At 37.7% G+C, this 22337-nt stretch overlaps 1 protein-coding gene across 1 annotated transcript in view; it reads right to left on the reverse strand.

Moving 5' to 3' along the window:
- Nucleotides 1-22337, reverse strand: part of gfra4b (GDNF family receptor alpha 4b) — a 142392-nt gene that overhangs the window by 17517 nt on the left and 102538 nt on the right. The window contains exons 5-6 of the mRNA XM_062040024.1: nt 16956-17065; nt 13269-13403 (exon numbers count right to left, since the gene is read on the reverse strand). Coding sequence (XP_061896008.1) covers nt 13269-13403; nt 16956-17065 — 245 coding nt within the window. The remainder of the gene's footprint in view (nt 1-13268; nt 13404-16955; nt 17066-22337) is intronic.

Below are 22337 nucleotides of genomic sequence, written 5' to 3' on the forward strand. Positions count from 1 at the left end.
TGTACCGGTACCAAAAGTATTTCGGTACTTTTCTAATTACAAGGGACCACAAAAAATTGCATTATTGGCTTTATTTTAACAAAAAAATCTTAGGGTATATTAAACATATGTTTATTATTGCAAGTTTGTCCTTAAATAAAATAGTGAACATACAAGATAACTTGTCTTTTATTAGTAAGTAAACAAACAAAGACTCCTAATTTAGTCTGCTGACATATGCAGTAACATATTGTGTCATTTATCTACCTATTATTTTGTCAACATTATTAAGGACAAGTGTAAAAAATTAATTATTAATCTACTTGTTCATTTACTGTTAATATCTGCTTACTTTCTATTTTAACATGTTATATCTACACTTCTGTTAAGATGTAATAATCACTTATTCTTCTGTTGTTTGATACTTTACATTAGTTTTGGATGATACCATAAATTTGGGTATCAATCCGATACCAAGTAGTTACAGGATCATACATTGGTCATATTCAAAGTCCTCGTGTGTCCAGGGACATATTTCCTGAGTTTATAAACATAATATACATTTAAATAGATAGATAGATAGTACTTTATTGATTCCTTCAGGAGAGTTCCCTCAAGAAAATTTAAATTCCAGCAGCAGTGTACAGAATTGAGATCAAATTTAAAAAGTAAAAAGTAAATAATGGGGGTATAAATGGAAACAAAATAGAAAAATATCACAATAAGAATAAAAATAAAAAGCAACAATGAGAATAATAATATAACTGTAAAATAGGAATATAACAAGAGAAACTAGGCTGTAGTGACCATGTTATGAAAAAGTATGAAAAACCGACAGAAGATTTTGTGACGTTAAAAAACATCGATGTAATCATTGTAGTATCGACTAGATACGCTCCTTTACGTGGTATCATTACAGTGGATGTTAGGTGTAGATCCACCAATGGCATTTGTTAATATTGTAGTGTCCTGGAAGAGTTGGTGCTGCAAGGAATTCTGGGAATTTGTTCTGTAGTGTTTATGTTGTGTTGCCGTGCAAATATTCTCCCAAAATCTGGTTGTCGTTGTTGTTTAGTGTGGTTTCACTATATGGCACATGTTTATGACAGTGTTGGCGTTGTTCATACGGCCACCCTTAGTGTGACATGTATGGCTGTTGGCTGAGTATGCGCTTTTTATTCGCTCGTGTGCAGTGTGTTCAATGTCAAGATGATTGAGTCATTAGTTCATTATCGGCGCAATGACATCTTTGTAAGGCTTTGATTATTATAGACTATATCGTTAGCGACTCATTTTATTATGTAAAACGGACCACACTCGCCACAAAATTAAAAGCCTACTGAAACTCACTACTACCGACCACGCAGTCTGATAGTTTATATATCAATGATGAAATCTTAACATTGCAACACATGCCAATACGGCCGGGTTAACTTATAAAGTGCAATTTTAAATTTCCCGGGAAACTTCCGGTTGAAAACGTCTATGTATGATGACGTTTGCGCGTGGCGTCAATGGTTGAAGCAGAAGTATTCGGACACATTGTATCTCAATACAAAAAGCTCTGTTTTCATCGCAAAATTCCACAGTATTGTGGACATCTGTGTTGGTGAATCTTTTGCAATTTGTTTAATAAACAATGGAGACTGCAAAGAAGAAAGCTGTAGGTGGGATCGGTGTATTAGCGGAGGGCTGCAGCAACGCAACCAGGAGGACTTTGAGTCGGATAGCAGACGCGCTATCCGACGCTAGCCGCCGACCGCATCGATGATCGGGTGAAGTCCTTCGTCGCGCCGTCGATCGCTGGAACGCAGGTGAGCACGGGTGTTGATGAGGGCTGGCTGGCGTAGGTGGAGCGCTAATGTTTTTATCATAGCTCTGACGAGGTCCCGTAGCTAAGTTAGTTTCAATGGCATCGTTAGCAACAGCATTGCTAGGCTTCGACAGGCGGTACAGCATTAACCGTGTAGTTACAGGTCCAGTGTTTGGTTCGGTGTCTCCTGATAGTAGTATGTTGATCTTCTGTGTATCCTTCCAGTCAGGGGCTTATTTCTTTTGTTTCTATCTGCATTTAAGCACGATGCTATCACGTTAGCTCCGTAACTAAAGTGCTTCACCGATGTATTGTCGTGGAGATAAAAGTCACTGTGAATGTCCGTTTCGCGTTCTCGACTCTCATTTTCAAGAGGATATAGTATCCGAGGTGGTTTAAAATGCAAATCCGTGATCCACAATAGAAAAAGAAGAAAGTGTGGAATCCAATGAGCCAGCTTGTACCTAAGTTACGTTCAGAGCGAAAAAAGATACGTCCTGCACTGCACTCTAGTCCTTCACTCTCACGTTCCTCATCCACGAATCTTTCATCCTCGCTCAAATTATTTGGGTAATCGTCGCTTTTCTCGGTCCGAATCGCTCTCGCTGCTGGTGTAAACAATGGGGAAATGTGAGGAGCCCTTCAACCTGCGACGTCACGCTACTTCCGGTACAGGCAAGGCTTTTTTTTATCAGCGACCAAAAGTTGCGAACTTTATCGTCGATGTTCTCTACTAAATCCTTCCAGCAAAAATATGGCAATATCGCGAAATGATCAAGTATGACACATAGAATGGATCTGCTATCCCCGTTTAAATAAAAAAAAATCATTTCAGTAGGCCTTTAACAACAACAAGATTGATATTTCTAAAATGGTTTAAGAGATTGAAAGTTGCCATTGATCCCACGTGGGTGCTCGGGCCCCAAAGCACCCACGGGATCGGAGCCTATGCATCTTGGCCTCCATCTGTGACCTCAAATGCAGCTTATTTACGTCGACGAAAGGCAAGATCCCTTTTGAAAAAGCCATGCTCCTGAGGACACGGCCTCCGTTTGGACAGGCAGGGGACGGCCCCAAACAAAGCAAATGGCATCAGTATTCTCTGCCAGCCTGGCCACTGCACCTGCATCTCCACATTGGCCTCATTAACTCATAGAACCTTGCGAAATGGGCAAACAACTCTGAGACTCTCTCTGTGTATCTGCTCTCGGCTGCAGGCCCGAGAGAGACGCTCTCATTTGTGCCACGGCGAGCTCGGCGAGCCTTCCGCCGGCGAAAACGAGCGCACATCAGAGCCGAGCGAGCGTCTCTGGAATAGTGTTTGGGAATCGGGAGAGCTGTGGCGTGCACGGAAGCATTCATGTGGCGCCGCCGTGTTGGCTTTCACAGGTTCAGGCTGCAAAGAGCAGACTTTGTCAGCAGTCGCTAATTAGTGTGAATTCTGTGACGAACCTGGCGACAAATATAAAACTTGCCAGGCGTCGGATTGTTTCCTCTCTGTTGTTCTGTCATTACCCATCAAAAGTCATATCTATTTGTACCCATAACAATGACCATTGAGGTGTAAAAGAGCCATGCTCCCTTCCCCGTTTGGGAAGAGTACTTTTTTGGTAAAAAAAAAAAAAGAGCAGGAAAAATGTTGTTGTTGTAATGATACGCTACAAAAAACATACATATACACTAGGGCTGTCCGATAATGGCTTTTTGCCGATATTCCGATATTGTCCAACTCTTAATTACCGATACCGATATATACAGTCCTTGAATTAACACATTATTATGCCTAATTTGGACAACCAGGTATGGTGAAGATAAGGTCCTTTAAAAAAAAAAAATAAAAAAAAATAAGATAAATAAATTAAAAACATTTTCTTGAATAAAAAAGAAAGTAAAACAATATAAAAACAGTTACATAGAAACTAGTAATTAATGAAAATGAGTAAAATGATCTGTTAAAGGTTAGTACTATTAGTGGACCAGCAGCACGCACAATCACGTGTGCTTACGGACTGTATCCCTTGCAGACTGTATTGATATATATTGATATATAATGTAGGAACCAGAATATTAATAACAGAAAGAAACAACCCTTTTGTGTGAATGAGTGTAAATGGGGGAGGGAGGTTTTTTGGGTTAGTGTACTAATTATTAGTGTATCTTGTATTTTTGTAAAATTAAAAAAAAAAACACGATACCGACAATAAAAAAACCGATACCAATAATTTCCGATATTACATTTTAAAGCATTTATCGGCCTATAATATATCTCTGTACAAACATACATATACACATACTGTACATATACACTCACTGTACAAACATACATATACACATACATGTACATATACATTCACTGTACAAACATACATATACACCTACTGTACATATACACTCACTGTACAAACATACATATACACATACATGTACATATACATTCACTGTACAAACATACATATACACCTACTGTACATATATACTCACTGCACAAACATACATATACACATACATGTACATATACATTCACTGTACAAACATACATATACACATACATGTACATATACATTCACTGTACAAACATACATATACACCTACTGTACATATATACTCACTGCACAAACATACATATACACATACATGTACATATACATTCACTGTACAAACATACATATATACATACTGTACATATACATTCACTGTACAAACATACATATACACCTACTGTACATATACACTCACTGTACAAACATACATATACACATACATGTACATATACATTCACTGTACAAACATACATATATACATACTGTACACATACATTCACTGTACAAACATACATGTACACATACTGTACATATACATTCACTGTACAAACATACATGTACACATACATGTACATTCACTGTACAAACATACATATACTATACATATACATGTACATATACATACATACACTCAAGCATATAATCACGTTTCATCAAACATATATAAACATTGTTGCCCTAGGGGAAACTGGGTAACACATGGCACACTGACAAAGCTTAACCTATTGTTACTATAACAATCTACAAGGTTAATACAGTTGGCTTCTCTTTCTTCCCCTCCATGTATCTGCTTTCTTTTGTAATTCAAGTTATCATTACACATATGTATTGTTGCATTTGAACAATTGTATTGTTGATAATAGAGGTAATTATTGTTATTATTCATTATCAATAGTGGTATTTCTATTGGTTTTTGTATTGCTCCATTTGTAGTGTAATAATGTTCATTGTCATTTCTGTATTATTATTTGACTAACTGCTTCTTTACTATCACGTTTACTATCATATTTGTACTTATCCTATTTGCTGATGTTTTTCTATTGTTGTTGTTGTTGTGTTTGCTGTCTTATCAAGACAGAGAGACAACAGCAAACACAACAATAACAACAACAACAACAACAACAATAGAACAACATCAGAAAATAGGATATGTACAAATATGATGGTAAAAGTGATAGTAAAGAAGCAGTTAGTGAAATAAATAATAATACATAATACAGCTTAATGTACGGAATAATTCTGGTTTTGCTTACCGACCTCGAAGCAATTTATTTGGTGAAATGACAAGTGTGACCAGTGGATGGCAGTCAAACATAAGAGATACGTGTAGACTGCAATATGATGGCAATATGACTCAAGGAAACAACACCCAACTTTTTATATGTTCCATTGAAAATATAGAACATTACACACGGCGCTCAAAAATCTATCAAAATGTTTTAGTACGACTTTGGTAAGCTATGAAACCGCACCGCTTTATAGTGTGTGTAGAAGGTAAGACCTATTATCTGGCGTTTTGTTTTGCAATATTATGCAAAAGCAACTTTTCTTACCTTCTGGTACCTGCTGATCTGTATTTGGGATCTGCATGAGTCCTGAATATTTGCGCGCGTCCGCCTTTGTACTCCGTGGCGACGGCGTAGTCGATAAGCTTCTTCTTTTTCTCTATCTTCTTGTTATGGGACATTCATGTGCATCAAGTAGTGTAAAGTTCTTACTTATATCTGTCAGTAAACTCGCCATGAAAACGCTAAAACACACCGGTGTAGTGAGTTTACATTATTCACCCAAGGAAATTTAGTTATTGAGTTCCGGTCGAAAAGTTTTTCACTTTTTGTTGTTGTTTCCGGATGAGGAGATGCTGCTCCGTTATTGATTGAAGTAAAGTCTGAATGTCATTAAAACAGTTAGCTCCATCTTTTGACACTTCTTCCACTCCCGTCCTTGCACGCTACACCGCTACAACAAAGATGGCGGGGAGAAGACGCTGCCGAAGTGAGCCACGTAAATAAGACCGCCCACAAAACGGCGCATCAGGAAGCGACTGTCATAAAGCGGCTTGAAGATGATCTGTAAAACATCATCTATGCAACATTTTGACCAAAGAACCACCATTACATGTTATGTAGACCACAAGGAAGTGTTTTAGAAGAAAATAATAATAATATGAATCCTTTTATGCGCCTTATAATCCGGTGCGCCTTATATCTGAAAAACATTCGAAAATAGAGCATTCATCGGCAGTGCGCCTTATGGTCCGAAATACGGTATTTGTTTTTGTGTTGGACTTTCTCTTCTACTGTTACCAAATGGCATTACTTATATTCACGATTATGTCAAACCACATGTTTTATTCCTGAACTGTTTGTGATATACACAAATGGACAAAGAAAAGCGGATAAGACGAAAGCAGTGTTGTTCAGGAGAAAATCGGACTCAGGGCTTACAAGCTGGAAGTTTTTAAGCTGCTGTATATTTTGATGGCATACCAACGACTTGCATGTGTTAGCAATAGCGGTTTTAAAGAGCAGCTCGTACAGAAAATTCCGAATTAAACGAAATGAAAATTGTTTATTGTCGTTTGGGCGGAATGAGATCTTTGGCGTTCTTTGGATGTCACTAGAGATGGACTGCCGATATCATCGGCCGATAAATGCTTTAAAATGTAATATCGGAAATTATCGGTATCGGTTTCAAAAAGCAAAATGTATGACTTTTTAAAACGGCGCAATCACACAATATCTACAGCTTTTCACACACACATGTGAATGCATACTTGGTCAACAGCCATACAGGTCACACTGAGGGTGTCTGTATAAACAACTTTAACACTGTTACAAATATGCGCCACACTGTGAACCCCCACCAAACAAGAATGACAAACACATTTCGGGAGAACATCCGCACCGTAACACAACATAAACACAACAGAACAAATACCCAGAACCCCTTGCAGCACTAACTCTTACGGGACGCTACAATATACACCCCCCCCGACTGTCTATATCGGAATCGGTAATTAAGAGTTGGACAATATCGGATATCGGCAAAAACGCCATTATCGGACATCTCTAGATGTCACTCTGTCTGGTATACACGTGCGTGTCTGAAGTGTATGCACACCGGTACGGTAAAATGATTGTCAACTTTTGGTATTCCAATCAGCTCAGTGGTTATTCACCTACAGAGTGAAAGTCTGAGCAACCTATTGTGGAACCAGTGTGAAGAAAGGAGTAATAAAATGAGATACAGTGTGTAACAGAGGATATTTAATTATGTTTGATATAAAAAAAAAAATGAGGTGGGGGAGGGTTTTTGATTAAAATGCACTGCTGTTCGTGCATGCTGCCAAACATCTGTCTGACGGCATCCCGTGGGCCACAGCCTATTACGATTTTACCGGGTTATATACAGTACAGATAGACGTGTGCATTTCTCTGTTAGGCAACAGTTTATCTCAGAAGAAAATTGTCTAATAAGTGTAGGAAGACATGCATTACAGTAGTAAGTAAGGATGTATGCCGAGTACCTGTATTTTTTGGTTCCTAATTGGGTCGGTCAATGACGGGGGTCGGCAACCCAAAACGTTGAAAGAGCCATATTGGACCAAAAATGCAAAAAACGAATCTGTCTGTAGCCGCGAAAAATGAAAAGCCATATATAAGTGTTATAATGAAGACAACACATGATGTAAGTGTCTATATTAGCTATAATAGCCTACTATCAAAATGACTATGTGTCGCAGGCTGAAGCAAATCTTCGTTGACAGAAATGTTGAAATGTAATATTTATTCTACACATTTTTGCAACGTTGGAAAACATTAGTAACACTTCTCAGAAGGTGAGATAACTCCTGGAAATGACTGGCTCAGAATGGCCAAAGGTATAGATGTGTGTGTCCAAGTTAAAGGAAACGGCAGGCTGTCTTCTTCTAATAGATTTATTACAATCTTTGGCAAGCTTTGCTGTGGTCTGGAACAACATGGCACACAAACAACTATCATAAATGCCGCCAATATTTCATCCAGATAATGTGTCATGAGACATGCAAAACTAAATGATATACAAAGAGGATAAAAGTAAAGGATATATCTAAATATAGCTACAAATGAGGCATAATGATGCAATATGTACATACGGCTAGCCTAAATAGCATGTTAGCATTGATTAGCTTGCAGTCATGCACTGACCAAATATGCCTGATTGGCACTCCAACAAGTCCATAACATCAACAAAGTTCGCCTTTGTGCATTCACGCGCAGCATAAAACGTTTGGTGGACAAAACGAGACAAAGAAGGAGTGGCATGTAAACAAACCGTGGCGTCACAGTCCACACAATGGTGAGTTCAAGAACCGCCGAAATTAGTAGGACAAAACGATGTTAATCAAATACTCTCATCAGTGAAGCATACACAGAACATGACACTATATTAGGGTTGTACGGTATACCGGTATTAGTATAGTACCGCGATACTAATGAATCATATTCGGTACTACAAACCCCGTTTCCATATGAGTTAGGAAATTGTGTTAGATGTAAATATAAACGGAAAACAATGATTTGCGAATCCTTTTCAACCCATATTCAGTTGAATATGCTACAAAGACAACATATTTGATGTTCAAACTGATAAACATTTTTTTTTTTTGCAAATAATCATTAACTTTAGAATTTGATGCCAGCAACACGTGACAAAGAAGTTGGAAAAGGTGGCAATAAATACTGATAAAGTTGAGGAATGCTCATCAAACACTTATTTGGAACATCCCACAGGTGAACAGGCAAATTGGGAACAGGTGGGTGCCATGATTGGCTATAAAAGTAGATTCCATGAAATGCTCAGTCATTCACACACAAGGATGGGGCGAGGGTCACCACTTTGTCAACAAATGCGTGTGCAAATTATTGAACAGTTTAAGAAAAACATTTCTCAACCAGCTATTGCAAGGAATTTAGGGATTTCACCATCTACGCTCCGTAATATCATCAAAGGGTTCAGAGAATCTGGAGAAATCACTGCACGTAAGCAGCTAAGCCCGTGACCTTGGATCCCTCAGGCTGTACTGCATCAACAAGCGACATCAGTGTGTAAAGGATATCACCACATGGGCTCAGGAACACTTCAGAAACCCACTGTCAGTAACTACAGTTGGTCGCTACATCTGCAAGTGCAAGTTAAAACTCTCCTATGCAAGGCGAAAACCGTTTATCAACAACACCCAGAAACGCCGTCGACTTTGCTGGGCCTGAGCTCATTTAAGATGGACTGATACAAAGTGGAAAAGTGTTCTGTGGTCTGACGAGTCCACATTAATGCTGAAAGGTACATACAGGTTTTGGAGCAACATATGTTGCCATCCAAGCAACGTTACCATGGACGCCCCTGCTTATTTCAGCAAGACAATGCCAAGCCACGTGTTACATCAACGTGGCTTCATAGTAAAAGAGTGCGGGTACTAGACTGGCCTGCCTGTAGTCCAGACCTGTCTCCCATTGAAAATGTGTGGCGCATTATGAAGCCTAAAATACCACAACAGAGACCCCCGGACTGTTGAACAACTTAAGCTGTACATCAAGCAAGAATGGGAAAGAATTCCACCTGAAAAACTAAAAACAATAGTGTCCTCAGTTCCCATCAGTCCAGTTACGGTAATGCTTAAAATGAGTAAAAATACTGTAAGTCAAGGTTTCTTAACCTTTTTGACACTACAAAAGGGGCTCGGGCCCCACTCAAATATTAACACTGAATTAGTCATCTTACTCTTGATTTTATTCATATTGAATATGTAATGTACATACAGTTTAAAACCTTGTCAAAAGATATGAAAGCATGTATAAATCACAAACATTATTATTAATAACATAAAATAAACCTTAGACTTATTAGAAAAATAACTACTAACCAAATGCATAAGTAGTGACTCATGAATACAATACATACTATCATGTTGTGCTAAAATAAATAAACATTAATAATGAATATGTGTCTTGACTAAACTGTCAATGAAATTAAAGTGCAAATGAGAATACAGCTTCACTAATTTGGTCATAATTTTTGCGCTTAAGAAACGTTTTCCATGATTTTAACTCCAGACTACTTATATCTGTTTGTTATTGTCATTACAAGTGGTGGAAAAATGTATTACAACTGAGTATCACAGCTGAGAAACAGATACACTATATTGCCAAAAGTATTTTGGCCACCTGCTTAGACTCACATATGAACTTGAAGAGGAAGGGGCCCGCTCTAGGAGCTGGGCTTGGCCCCTTAGTTCCAGTGAAAAGGAACTTGGAGTGCTCCAGGATACCACAACATTTTGGACAATTCCACGCTCCCAAACTTGTGGGAACCGTTTGGAGCTGGCCCCTTCTCTTCCAAGGTCCATAAAGACATGGATGACAGAGTCTGGTGTGGATGAACTTGACTGGCCTGCACGAGTCCTGACCTGAACCCGATAGAACACCTTTGGGATGAATTAGAACGGCAGACTGAGAGCCAGGCCTTCTCGACCACATCAGTGTGTGACCTCACCAATGCGCTTTGGAAGAATGGTGGAAAATTCCTATAAACACACTCCGCAACCTTGTGGACAGCCTTCCCAGAAGAGTTAAAGCTGTAATAGCTGCAAAAGGTGGACCCACATCATATTAAACCCGTATGGGTTAGGAATAGGATGGCACTTCAAGTTCATATGTGAGTCAGGGCACGTGGCTAAATTCTTTTGCAATATAGTGTATCTTTTGGCGGCCCAGCAATGGGCCCCCGGCCCTATGGTTGAGAAACACTGCTGTGAATATGCCTGTTACTACATTACATAACTATTTACAGCATGTATCTAAAATGTTGATTAAGAATTTTGGATGTTTAAGAATGCTTTATAAGCAGATCCCTATAATGTGCATAGTTAGACGCCTCTTGCTAGCTGTCTTAATGATTTTGAATGCATAGAAAAAAGACCGTGTTTTTGTCTCACATAGGAATTTTGAATGATATGCAACATAAAAAAAAAGGTGCAGTTCCCCTTTAGTATTTGATTTACCTTTGGGGGGGGGGGGGGGGGGGGGGGGGGGGGGGGGGGGGGGGTGGGGGGGGGGGGTAAATGACCAGTAACTTTTATATTTTTTTCAAAGTAATTTCCCAACACTGCAGGCTGATATCCAAAGTCCATTTACGTACTGGAACATTTAATATACTGTAGTACTTCAACCTTTGAGCTTAATTAATTCCGTGACAGCGCATTAACTCAAAACATAACTAAAATTAACGTCGCCAATTTATAAAATGATAGACTAGATTTATGTAGCCCTTTATCCAGACTCTCAAGTGCTTTACAGTGAGACCATAGAAGCACAGTGTTAACATATAACATGGATTTCAAAAGAAAAACTAACTTTTAGATGAGAAATATTGTACGAAAAACAATATTCAACAGTATAGAATACAGTATATGAATGTGATGGAATAAGAATATACAGCATTTACTTGGAGATTGGACTTCTACCATATCAATCAATCAATCAATCAATCAATTCCTTTATTGTCATTGTCATAATAACACTTAAGTCATACATGTCAACGAGATTTTGTTTGTTTCGAGCTGCTTCTCGATCAAATACACCATCAGCAGCTTCTGCATGTTTTCATGGATGCATGTCCGCCATTTTTTTTTTATTTTAACATCCTTGGCTGTCGCACTCCGGACTCCTCCTGCTTCAGTATGGTGGCAGACCAGCAGTCCTACACCCAACTGCTCTGCCCGTGTTTCTGATGATTTCTTTCTTTAATTCAATGAATATCATTCACTTCTTCTCCTCGGCCCTCCCCTTCACCCTCACTTGTTTCCGTTCCACAATGACGTCGTCCTGTAGCTGTAATCTAATGACGGGGAGTAAGACCGTACGTGGTTCACCGTGGCATAAGCGACGCCAACCGGCGACGGGGAGGCTCGTTACTCCATATTTGGTTTGCAGCTTAAAACGGGGAACTGCACTTTATTTTTAAATTTCACAATCGTTCACAATCATTATGATAGATAAGAACAACAGAAATAAGATAGCTTCTACAACAACATGAAACGCATTTGAGTTTGTAATGCACAACACAATGCGATAGAAACGAAAATCCTGGAAATGATTAAAAAATGACCAAAATACGGTAAAATTGTACATATTTGACTGATATATGAAGGTGTCTGTTACTACATTATATATATATATATATATATATATATATATATATATATATATATATATATATATATACATGCAGTGCGTATATTGTGCATATTACATATTGTTATGAAGGTGTCTGTTACTACATTATATATATACTTGCAGTGTGTATATAAAACATATTACATATTGTTATGAAGGTGTCTGTTACTACATTATATATATACTTGCAGTGTGTATATAAAACATATTACATATTGTTATGAAGGTGTCTGTTACTACATTATATATATACTTGCAGTGTGTATATAAAACATTACATATTGTTATGAAGGTGTCTGTTACTACATTATATATACTTACAGTGTGTATTTAAAACATTGATGGAGCCGCATCTTCCAAAAAAAGACACGTGTTCTCATCTCTCATAATGAATGTGAACGTTAGGCAAAATTCCAAAAAAGTGCAGTTCCCCTTTAAAGAATAACAAAGCTTGTATCTTAAAACACTGGCAAGTGGAGGTACCACTTTACGTATAATTTACAACCTAACGATTTGCTTGCTTATGTGATGTACTCACAAGTAATTACTGCATCAGTGTCGTTAATAGGAACTGCTTCATGAGTTTGTCAATTGAACTCTAACAATAGTTCTAAAAAAAACGTGCTTTTAATAATATAGTCGATTGTATTATTTTCTGAGTAATTACGCCTTAAAAGTCCAACAAAACTACAGGTAAGCTTCTATAGTTGCATATAAAGCAACTATAAAACACCCTATTGTTCCCTCTCCCTTGAGTATTTTGACTTTATTGTGGTTTTATTTAGGTTTATTTTACAGTGATTAACTTCCCTTTGTCTGACAGATGTTACCCTATGGTCATTTGGTTTCAAAACAAATTATCATTACTGTTTTTGACTTTGGAGGTTGCATCATCATCAGACTCGTGGCCCCTAAAAGACAAGTACGAGCGCCACTCACTGAGACAGATGTTGTGTGTGAAGTAGCCCACGAAGTCGTCGCATTCTTGCCTCTGGTTGCCGCTGGCCACGCAGGAGCAAAATGGCGCCACGCTGGATGTGGCGTTGTCGATGTAGTTGGGTGTTATGGTACTTCCTGTGGAGAAAACGCCACCCGGTTTTACACATTCATGCGCCAGTGCGTTGCATATAATATATACAGCAAAGTATTCCAACTTACTAAAGCCGGCTGCTATATATATATATATATATATATATATATATATATATATATATATATATATATATATATATATGTACAGTATATGTATATATGTGTATATAGTCAGGGTTTCTGTGGTTTCATCCCGACAAGCCTGAAACAGGCTTGTTGGGATAATATAGCCTCTGTGTTTTTTCCTGACCTAATTTATATATGTGTATATACTGTATGTTTGGATGTATATGTATGTACAGTACAGGCCAAACGTTTGGCCACGCCTTCTCATTCAGTGCGTTTTCTTTATTTTTTAAGGTCACCAACCTTTTTGAAACCAAGAGCTACTTCTTGGGTACTGATTCATGCGAAGGGCTACCAGTTTGATACACACTTAGATAAATTGCCAGAAATAGCCAATTTGCTCAATTTACCTTTAACTCTATGTTATTATTAATAATTAATGATATTTACACTTAATTGAATGGTTTAAAAGTGGAGAAAACACAAACAAAATGACAATTACATTTTGAAACATAGTCTATCTTCAATTTCTACTGTTTAAAATTCAAAATTCAACCGAAAAAAAGAAGAGAAAAACTAGCTAGTTCGAATCTTTTTGAAAAAATTAAAAAAAATAAATTTATGGAACATCATTAGTAATTTTTCCCGATTAAGATTAATTTTAGAATTTGGATGACATGTTTTAAATAGGTTAAAATCCAATCTGCACTTTGTTAGAATATATAACAAATTGGACCAAGCTATATTTCTAACAAAGACAAATCATTATTTCTTCTAGATTTTCCAGAACAAAAATTTTTCAAAGAAATTCAAAAGACTTTGAAATAAGATTTAAATTTGATTCTACAGATTTTCTAGATTTGCCAGAATAATTTTTTTGGAATTTTAATCATAAGTTTGAAGAAATATTTCACAAATATTCTTCGTCGAAAAAACAAGCTAAAATGAAGAATTAAATTAAAATGTATTTATTATTCTTTACAATAAAAAATTAATTTACTTGAACATTGGTTTAAATTGTCAGGAAAGAAGAGGAAAGAATTTAAAAGGTAAAAAGGTATATGTGTTTAAAAATCCTAAAATCATTTTTAAGGTTGTATTTTTTCTCTAAAATTGTCTTTCTAAAAGTGATAAGAACCAAAGTAAAAAAAATAATGAATTTATTTAAACAAGCGAAGACCAAGTCTTTAAAATATTTTCTTGGATTTTCAAATTCTATTTGAGTTTTGTCTCTCTTAGAATTAAAAATGTCGAGCAAAGCGAGACCAGCTTGCTAGTAAATAAATACAATTTTAAAAAATAGAGGCAGCTCACTGGTAAGTGCTGCTATTTGAGCTATTCTTAGAACAGGCCAGCGGGCTACTCAACTGGTCCTTACGGGCTACCTGGTGCCCGCGGGCACCGCGTTGGTGACCCCTGATTTACATTGTAGATTGTCACTGAAGGCATCAAAACTATGAATGAACACATGTGGAGTTATGTACTTAACACAAAAAAGGTGATATAACTGAAAACATGTTTTATAATCTAGTGTCTTCAAAATAGCCACCCTTTGCTCTGATTACTGCTTTGCACACTCTTGGCATTCTCTTGATGAGCTTCAAGCACACCTGTGAAGTGAAAACCATTTCAGGTGACTACCTCTTGGAGCTCACACTTACACATATACGTATATATATATATATATATATATATATATATATATATATATATATATATATATATATATATATATATATATATATATATATATATATATATATATATATATATATATATATATATATACATACATATAGAGCAGTGGTCCCCAACCTTTTTGTAGCTGTTAAATATAAAGCAACTATAAACGGGGGGGGATTTTTTTTATTTTTTTTATTTTTTTTTCATAAAGAAATACAATCATATGTGCTTACGGACTGTATCCCTGCAGACTGTATTGATCTACATTGATATATAATGTATATATTGTGTTTTGATGTTGATTTAATTTAAAAAAAAAAAATTAAATAAATATTTATTTATTTATTTATTTTTATTTCTTGCGCGGCCCGGTACTAATCGGTCCGCGGACCGGTACCGAGCCGCGGCCCAGTGGTTGGGGACCACTGATATAGAGTACAGACCAAACGTTTGGACACACCTTCTTATTCAATGCATTTACTTTATTTTCATGACTATTTACAATGTAGATTGTCACTGAAGGCATCACAACTATGAATGAACACATGTGGAGTTATGTACTTAACAAAAAAAGGTGAAATAACTGAAAACATGTTTTATATTCTAGTGTCTTCAAAATAGCCACCCTTTGCTCTGATTACTTTTCGCACACTCTTGGCATTCTCTCGATGAGCTTCAAGCACGATTGTGGAGTGAAAACCATTTCACATTCATTTGAAGCTCATCGAGAGAATGCCAAGAGTGTGCGAAGCAGTAATCAGAGCCAAGGGTGGCTATTTTGAAGAAACTAGAATATAAAACATGTTTTCAGTTATTTCACCTTTTTTTTTTTGTTGAGTACATAACTCCACATCGGAATCAGAAATACATTATTAATCCCTGAGGGGAAATTAAGATTTTCAGCAAAATTCCCATTCAAGAGCAGACAAACATTACAGGGAGACAGAACAGGATCACTGACGGTGTTCATGTGTTCATTCGTCGTTTTGATGCCTTCAGTGACAATCTACAATGTAAATAGTCATGAAAATAAAGAAAACGCATTCAATGAGGTGTGACCAAACTTTTGGCCTGCACTGTATATATGTATATATATTTATGTATATATATGTATGTATGTATATATATATGTATAAATATTTATGTATGTATGTATGTATGTATGTATATATGTGAATATATGCATAGGATATCTACAGTATGTGTATATATGTATATACGTATATATATATATATATATATATGTATATACATGTGTGTATATATGTATATATGTGTGTGTGTGTGTGTGTGTGTATATATATATATATATATATATATACCAACAAAAACTTTTTTAATCAATATATTTTGTTTTGTGCCAACGCAGCGTAGGCGTGCTTTTAAGTGCTTGAATAAATCCAAGCCAAGTGTGTTTGGGCCATAGGGCTCAGAGTGCATCAAGTTAGGCCTGCTTCTCGCTGTGGTTTGCGAAAAGATGTCTTTTCTTTTTAAATAAAATCTATGTAAATTGCACAGCTCTCCTCTAACGAGAGTTTTCCATGCTGTTTCGGCATCGACGTCGTCTTGAACCTTGTGCTCCGCTCGAGAATTTCACCGTTTTTGTTTACGCCCGTGTCTCACTAGTCAGCTCTGGAGCGGCGCATTTCTCGCCCTTCATCGTCTTGCAGAGCAGATGCCGTCTTCCGACGCCGCTCATGCAGACGCTGCGTCTTCATCCCCGTCCTCCATCTGTTTGTTTCATGTTCTTCCTGCTAAGTCACTTTTTAAAACACATGCACTTACCGATGAGGCCCGTGTAGGCGAGGAGGCAGGCTCCGTAGTTTCTTTGCTTGCAACCGCTGGCGGACTCTTCAGAGGGCTCGCAGTCGTACTGAAACTGTGCCAGGCGAGACCTACACAAGAAGGAAGGGAAAGGTTCGGCTGAGTGACTGATTCTGGTAAAACAAAGATCATGCCTGGCTATTATTTGGATTTTTCCGTCTTTTCCTCATTCGTTCAACAATATACAGTCGTGGTAAAAAGTTTACATACACCTGTAAAGCAGTGGTCCCCAACCGTGCAAGAAATTAATTTTTTTTTTTTTTTTTTTTTTTTTAAATTAAATCAACATAAAAAACACAATATATACATATTGTGTATGTCAATATAGATCAATATAGTCTGCAGGTATACAGTCCGTAAGCACACATGAATGTATTTCTTTATGAAAAAAAAAAACAAAAAACATCCCCCCCCCCCCGGTCCGTGGGACAAATAGTGGTCCCCAACCTTTTTGTAGCTAGGGAGCGGTCAACGCTTGAAAATTTGTCCCACGGACCGGGGGGGGGGGGGGGGGGGGGATTTTTTTTTTTTTTTTTTTTTTTTTTTTCATAAAGAAATACAATCGTGTGTGCTTGCGTACTGTATCCCTGCAGACTGTATTGATCTATATTGACATACACATACACAATATGTATATATTGTGTTTTTTATGTTGATTTAATTAAAAAAAAAAAAAACAAAAAAAAAAAAAAAACCTTTTTTTTTTTTAATTTCTTGCGTGGCCCAGTACCAATCGGTTGGGGACCACTGCTTTACAGGTGTATGTAAACTTTTTACCAATTGGTACCGGGCCGTGCAAAAAATAAAAATACAAAATTAAATTTTTATTTTTTGCACGGCCCGGTACCAATTGGTGGCCCGGTGGTCGGGGACCACTGCTGTAAAGGACATAATGTCATGGCTTTCTTGAGTTTCCAATCATTTTTACAACTCTTATTTTTTGTCTGATAGAGTGATTGGAGCACAAAAAACATTCATGAAGTTTGGTTCTTTTCTGAATTTATTATGGGTCTACTGAAAATGTGAGCAAATCTGCTGGGTCAAAAGTATACGTACAGCAATGTTAATAATTGGTTACATGTCCCTTGGCAAGTTTCACTGCAATAAGCATACTTGCCAACCTTGAGACCTCTGAATTCAGGAGATAGGGGGGGTTTTGGTGGTAGCGGGGGTGTGTATTGTAGCGTCCCAGAAGAGTTAGTGCTGCAAGGGGTTCTGGGTATTTGCTCTGTTGTGTTTATGTTGTGTTACGGTGCGGATGTTCTCCCGTAATGTGTTTGTCATTCTTGTTTGGTGTGGGTTCACAGTGTGGCGCGAATTTGTTACAGTGTTAAGGTTGTTTATACGGTCACCCTCAGTGTGGCCTGTATGGCTGTTGATCAAGTATGCTTTGCATTCACTTATGTGTGTGTAAAAAAGCCGCATATATTATGTGACTGGGACGGCGCGCTGTTTGTATGGAGGAAAAACGGACGTGATGACAGGTTGTAGAGGACGCTAAAGGCAGTGCGTTTAAGGCACGCCCCCAATATTGTTGTCCGGGTGGAAATCGGGAGAAATTCGGGAGAATGGTTGCCCAGGGAGATTTTCGGGAGGGGCACTGAAATTCGGGAGTCTCCCGGGAAAATCGGGAGGGTTGGCAAATATGGTAATAAGGCGCTTTTGGTAGCCATCCACAAGCTTCTGCTTGAATTTTTGACCACTCCTCTTGACAAAATTGGTGCAGTTCAGCTAAACTTGTTGGTTTTCTGACATGGACTTGTTTCTTCAGCATTGTCCACACATTTAAGTCAGGACTTTGGGAAGGCCATTCCAAAACCTTGATTTAGCCATTCCTTTACCACTTTTGACGTGTGTTTGGGGTCATTGTCCTGTTGGAACACCCAACTGCGCCCAAGACCCAACCTCCGGGCTGATGATTTTAGGTTGTCCTGAAGAATTTGGAGGTAATCCTCCTTTTTGCATTGTCCCATTTACTCTCTGTAAAGCACCAGTTCCATTGGCAGCAAAACAGGCCCAGAGCATAACACTACCACCACCATGCTTGACGGTAGGGATGGTGTTCCTGGGATCAAAGGCCTCACCTTTTCCCCTCCAAACATATTGCTGGGTATTGTGGCCAAACAGCTCAATTTTTGTTTCATCTGACATCACATGGACAAAGATAAGACCTTCTAGGAGGAAAGTTCTGTGGTCAGATGAAACAACAATTGAGCTGTTTGGCCACAATACCCAGCAATATGTTTGGAGGAGAAAAGGTAATGTTATGATCCGCTGCCCGGGTTTTCAGTCACGTGTGTTTTCAGCACCTTGATTTTGTTTGTTTCTGTTGCCATGACTGCAGATTGCGCTCACCTGCCTCTGGTTAGTGTCCGGGACGCGCACCTGTTGCCCGGGCGCTACTGAGAGGGCTATTTAGTCTTTGCCCTGGCCTCACTCGGTCTGGCTTCCTAATTTGCTTGATGCAACAGTTGACGACTATTTATATTCCTGCTAGTTTACACGCTAGGCTATTTTTCTGGCTAGCTCCCACGCTGGCCCCTTTGTTTTTGTCTTAGTGCCATGAGCACCTTTTTCTTTGTTCCCTTATGATTTAATTCTTAATAAATCATGTTCCTACCTGCACGCTGTGTCTGAAGCCGTCTGCATTCCTGGGAGAACAACCTCGCACCACGATGCGACCCAGTCGTCACAGGTAAGGGATTTAATCCAAGGAACACCATTCCTACCGTCAAGCATGGCGGTGGTAGTATTATGCTCTGGGCCTGTTTTGCTGCCATGGAACTGGTGCTTTACAGAGAGTAAATGGGACAATGAAAAAGGAGGATTACCTCCAAATTCTTCAGGACAACCTAAAACAGGGGTCACCAACGCGGTGCCCGCGGGCACCAGGTAGCCCGTAAGGAGCAGATGAGTACCCCGCTGCCCTGTTCTAAAAATAGCTCAAATAGCAGCACTTACCAGTGAGCTGCCTCTATTTTTTAAATTGTATTTATTTACTAGCAAGCTGGTCTCGCTTTGGCCGACATTTTTAATTCTAAGAGAGACAAAACTCAAATACAATTTGAAAATCCAAGAAAATATTTTAAAGACTTGGTCTTCACTTGTTTAAATAAATTCATTAATTGTTTTACTTTGCTTCTTATAACTTTCAGAAAGACAATTTTAGAGAAAAAATACAACCTTAAAAATGATTTTAGGATTTTTAAACACACATACCTTTTTACCTTTTAAATTCCTTCCTCTTCTTTCCTGACAATTTAAATCGATGTTCAAGTATTTTTTTTTTTTTTTTATTGTAAAGAATAATAAATACATTTTAATTTCATTCTTCATTTTAGCTTCTGTTTTTTCGACAAAGAATATTTGTGAAATATTTCTTCAAACTTATTATGATTAAAATTCAAAAAAATTATTCTGGCAAATCTAGAAAATCTGTAGAATCAAATTTAAATCTTATTTCAAAGTCTTCTGAATTTCTTTTAAAATTTTTGTTCTGGAAAATCTAGAAGAAATAGTGATTTGTCTTTGTTAGAAATATAGCTTGGTCCAATTTGTTTTATATTCGAACAAAGTGTAGATTGGATTTTAACCTATTTAAAACATGTCATCAAAATTCTAAAATAAATAAATCAGGAAAAATTACTAATGATGTTCCATAAATTCTTTTTTAAATTTTTTTAAAAAGATTCGAATTAGCTAGTTTTTCTTTTCTTTTTTTCGGTAGAATTTTGAATTTTAAAGAGTCGAAATTGAAGATAAACTATGTTTCAAAATGTAATTGTCATTTGTTTCGTGTTTTCTCCTCTTTTAAACCGTTCAATTAAGTGTAAATATCATTAATTATTAATAATAACATAGAGTTAAAGGCAGTGTTGGGACTAACGCGTTACTAAGTAGCGCGTTACTGTAACGCCGTTAGTTTCGGCGGTAACTAGTAATCTAACGCGTTATTTTTTTATATACAGTAACTCAGTTACCGTTACTGCATGATGCGTTACTGCGTTATTTTACGTTATTTGTATGTAGTATCGGCTAGAAACTGAAGATCTGAGTGTGTTTTATTGGAGCGCTCCGGTGGAAAAGAAGAGGCGTGCTTTCCCCCACCCACAGAAAGCACGCCTCCCCACAGGGGAGACGTTCCTCCAGAGCCGTACTTCGGGTCTAACAACCTTCACTTTACCCGGAAGAGGGTCTTTACAGCTGAGGGTGAATGACGAGCCCGGCGGTTTGTTGCAACTTTGTGACTTTATTGGACGCAGCCATCCACCAAGCTAGAGCACCTACACGCACTCACTGTCGCCGCTCCCTCACCTCTCTCGCCCACTCACTCACTGACGTCACTCACCTCTCATGCTGTCATATCTTAAAGGGCCACACACACACACACACATACGCTACTCTCATAACAACTAACAAGACATCATGGCGAAGCCAGAAGTCGAGTTTTTTAACATGGAGACATTCTCAATACTTTTCTTTTGTCAAGCACAAAGAAAATAACATTTTAGTTAAATGTAAGTTGTGTCTTGGATCAAAGATCCTATCTACTTAGAGTTGAAGTTAAAGTGCCATTATGTTGCAGCTATTTAAAATAGTTTTGTCAATTTTTTCTGGCCTGAAATAAATTGGCCCTTTGAAACATATCTTTGTCTTTGTGTGTTGTCTGTAGACCACATTGTTTGTGTGTTGTATGCAGACCACATTGTTTGTGTGTTGTATGTAGACCACATTGCTTTCTGAGTTCAGTGATGCAAATGCATGTCAAGTTGATCAACAGATGGTATTATTCTCCAGTGCAATAACAGTACTGAAATGAAGGCTGAAAGGGCATTAATGGGAGCCTTAAAAAAAGGGGGGAAAAAATAAGTAACTAAATAGTTACTTTTCACAGTAACGCATTACTTTTTGGTGTAAGTAACTGAGTTAGTAACTGAGTTACTTTTTAAATAAAGTAACTAGTAATTGTTACTGGTTTTCAGTGACTAACCCAACACTGGTTAAAGGTAAATTGAGCAAATTGGCTATTTCTGGCAATTTATTTAAGTGTGTATCAAACTGGTAGCCTTTCGCATTAATCAGTACTCAAGAAGTAGCTCTTGGTTTCAAAAAGGTTGGTGACCCCTGACCTAAAATCATCTTCTTGGGTCTTGGGTGCAGTTGGGTGTTCCAACAGGACAATGACCCCAAACACATGTCAAAAGTGGTAAAGGAATGGCTAAATCAGGCTAGAATTAAGGTTTTAGAATGGCCTTACAAAAGTCCTGACTTAAACGTGTGGACAATGCTGAAGAAACAAGTCCATGTCAGAAAACCAACACATTTAGCTGAACTGCACCAATT

Source organism: Entelurus aequoreus, linkage group LG28 (genome assembly GCF_033978785.1).
Source record: "Entelurus aequoreus isolate RoL-2023_Sb linkage group LG28, RoL_Eaeq_v1.1, whole genome shotgun sequence".
NCBI classification, from domain to species: domain Eukaryota; kingdom Metazoa; phylum Chordata; class Actinopteri; order Syngnathiformes; family Syngnathidae; genus Entelurus; species Entelurus aequoreus.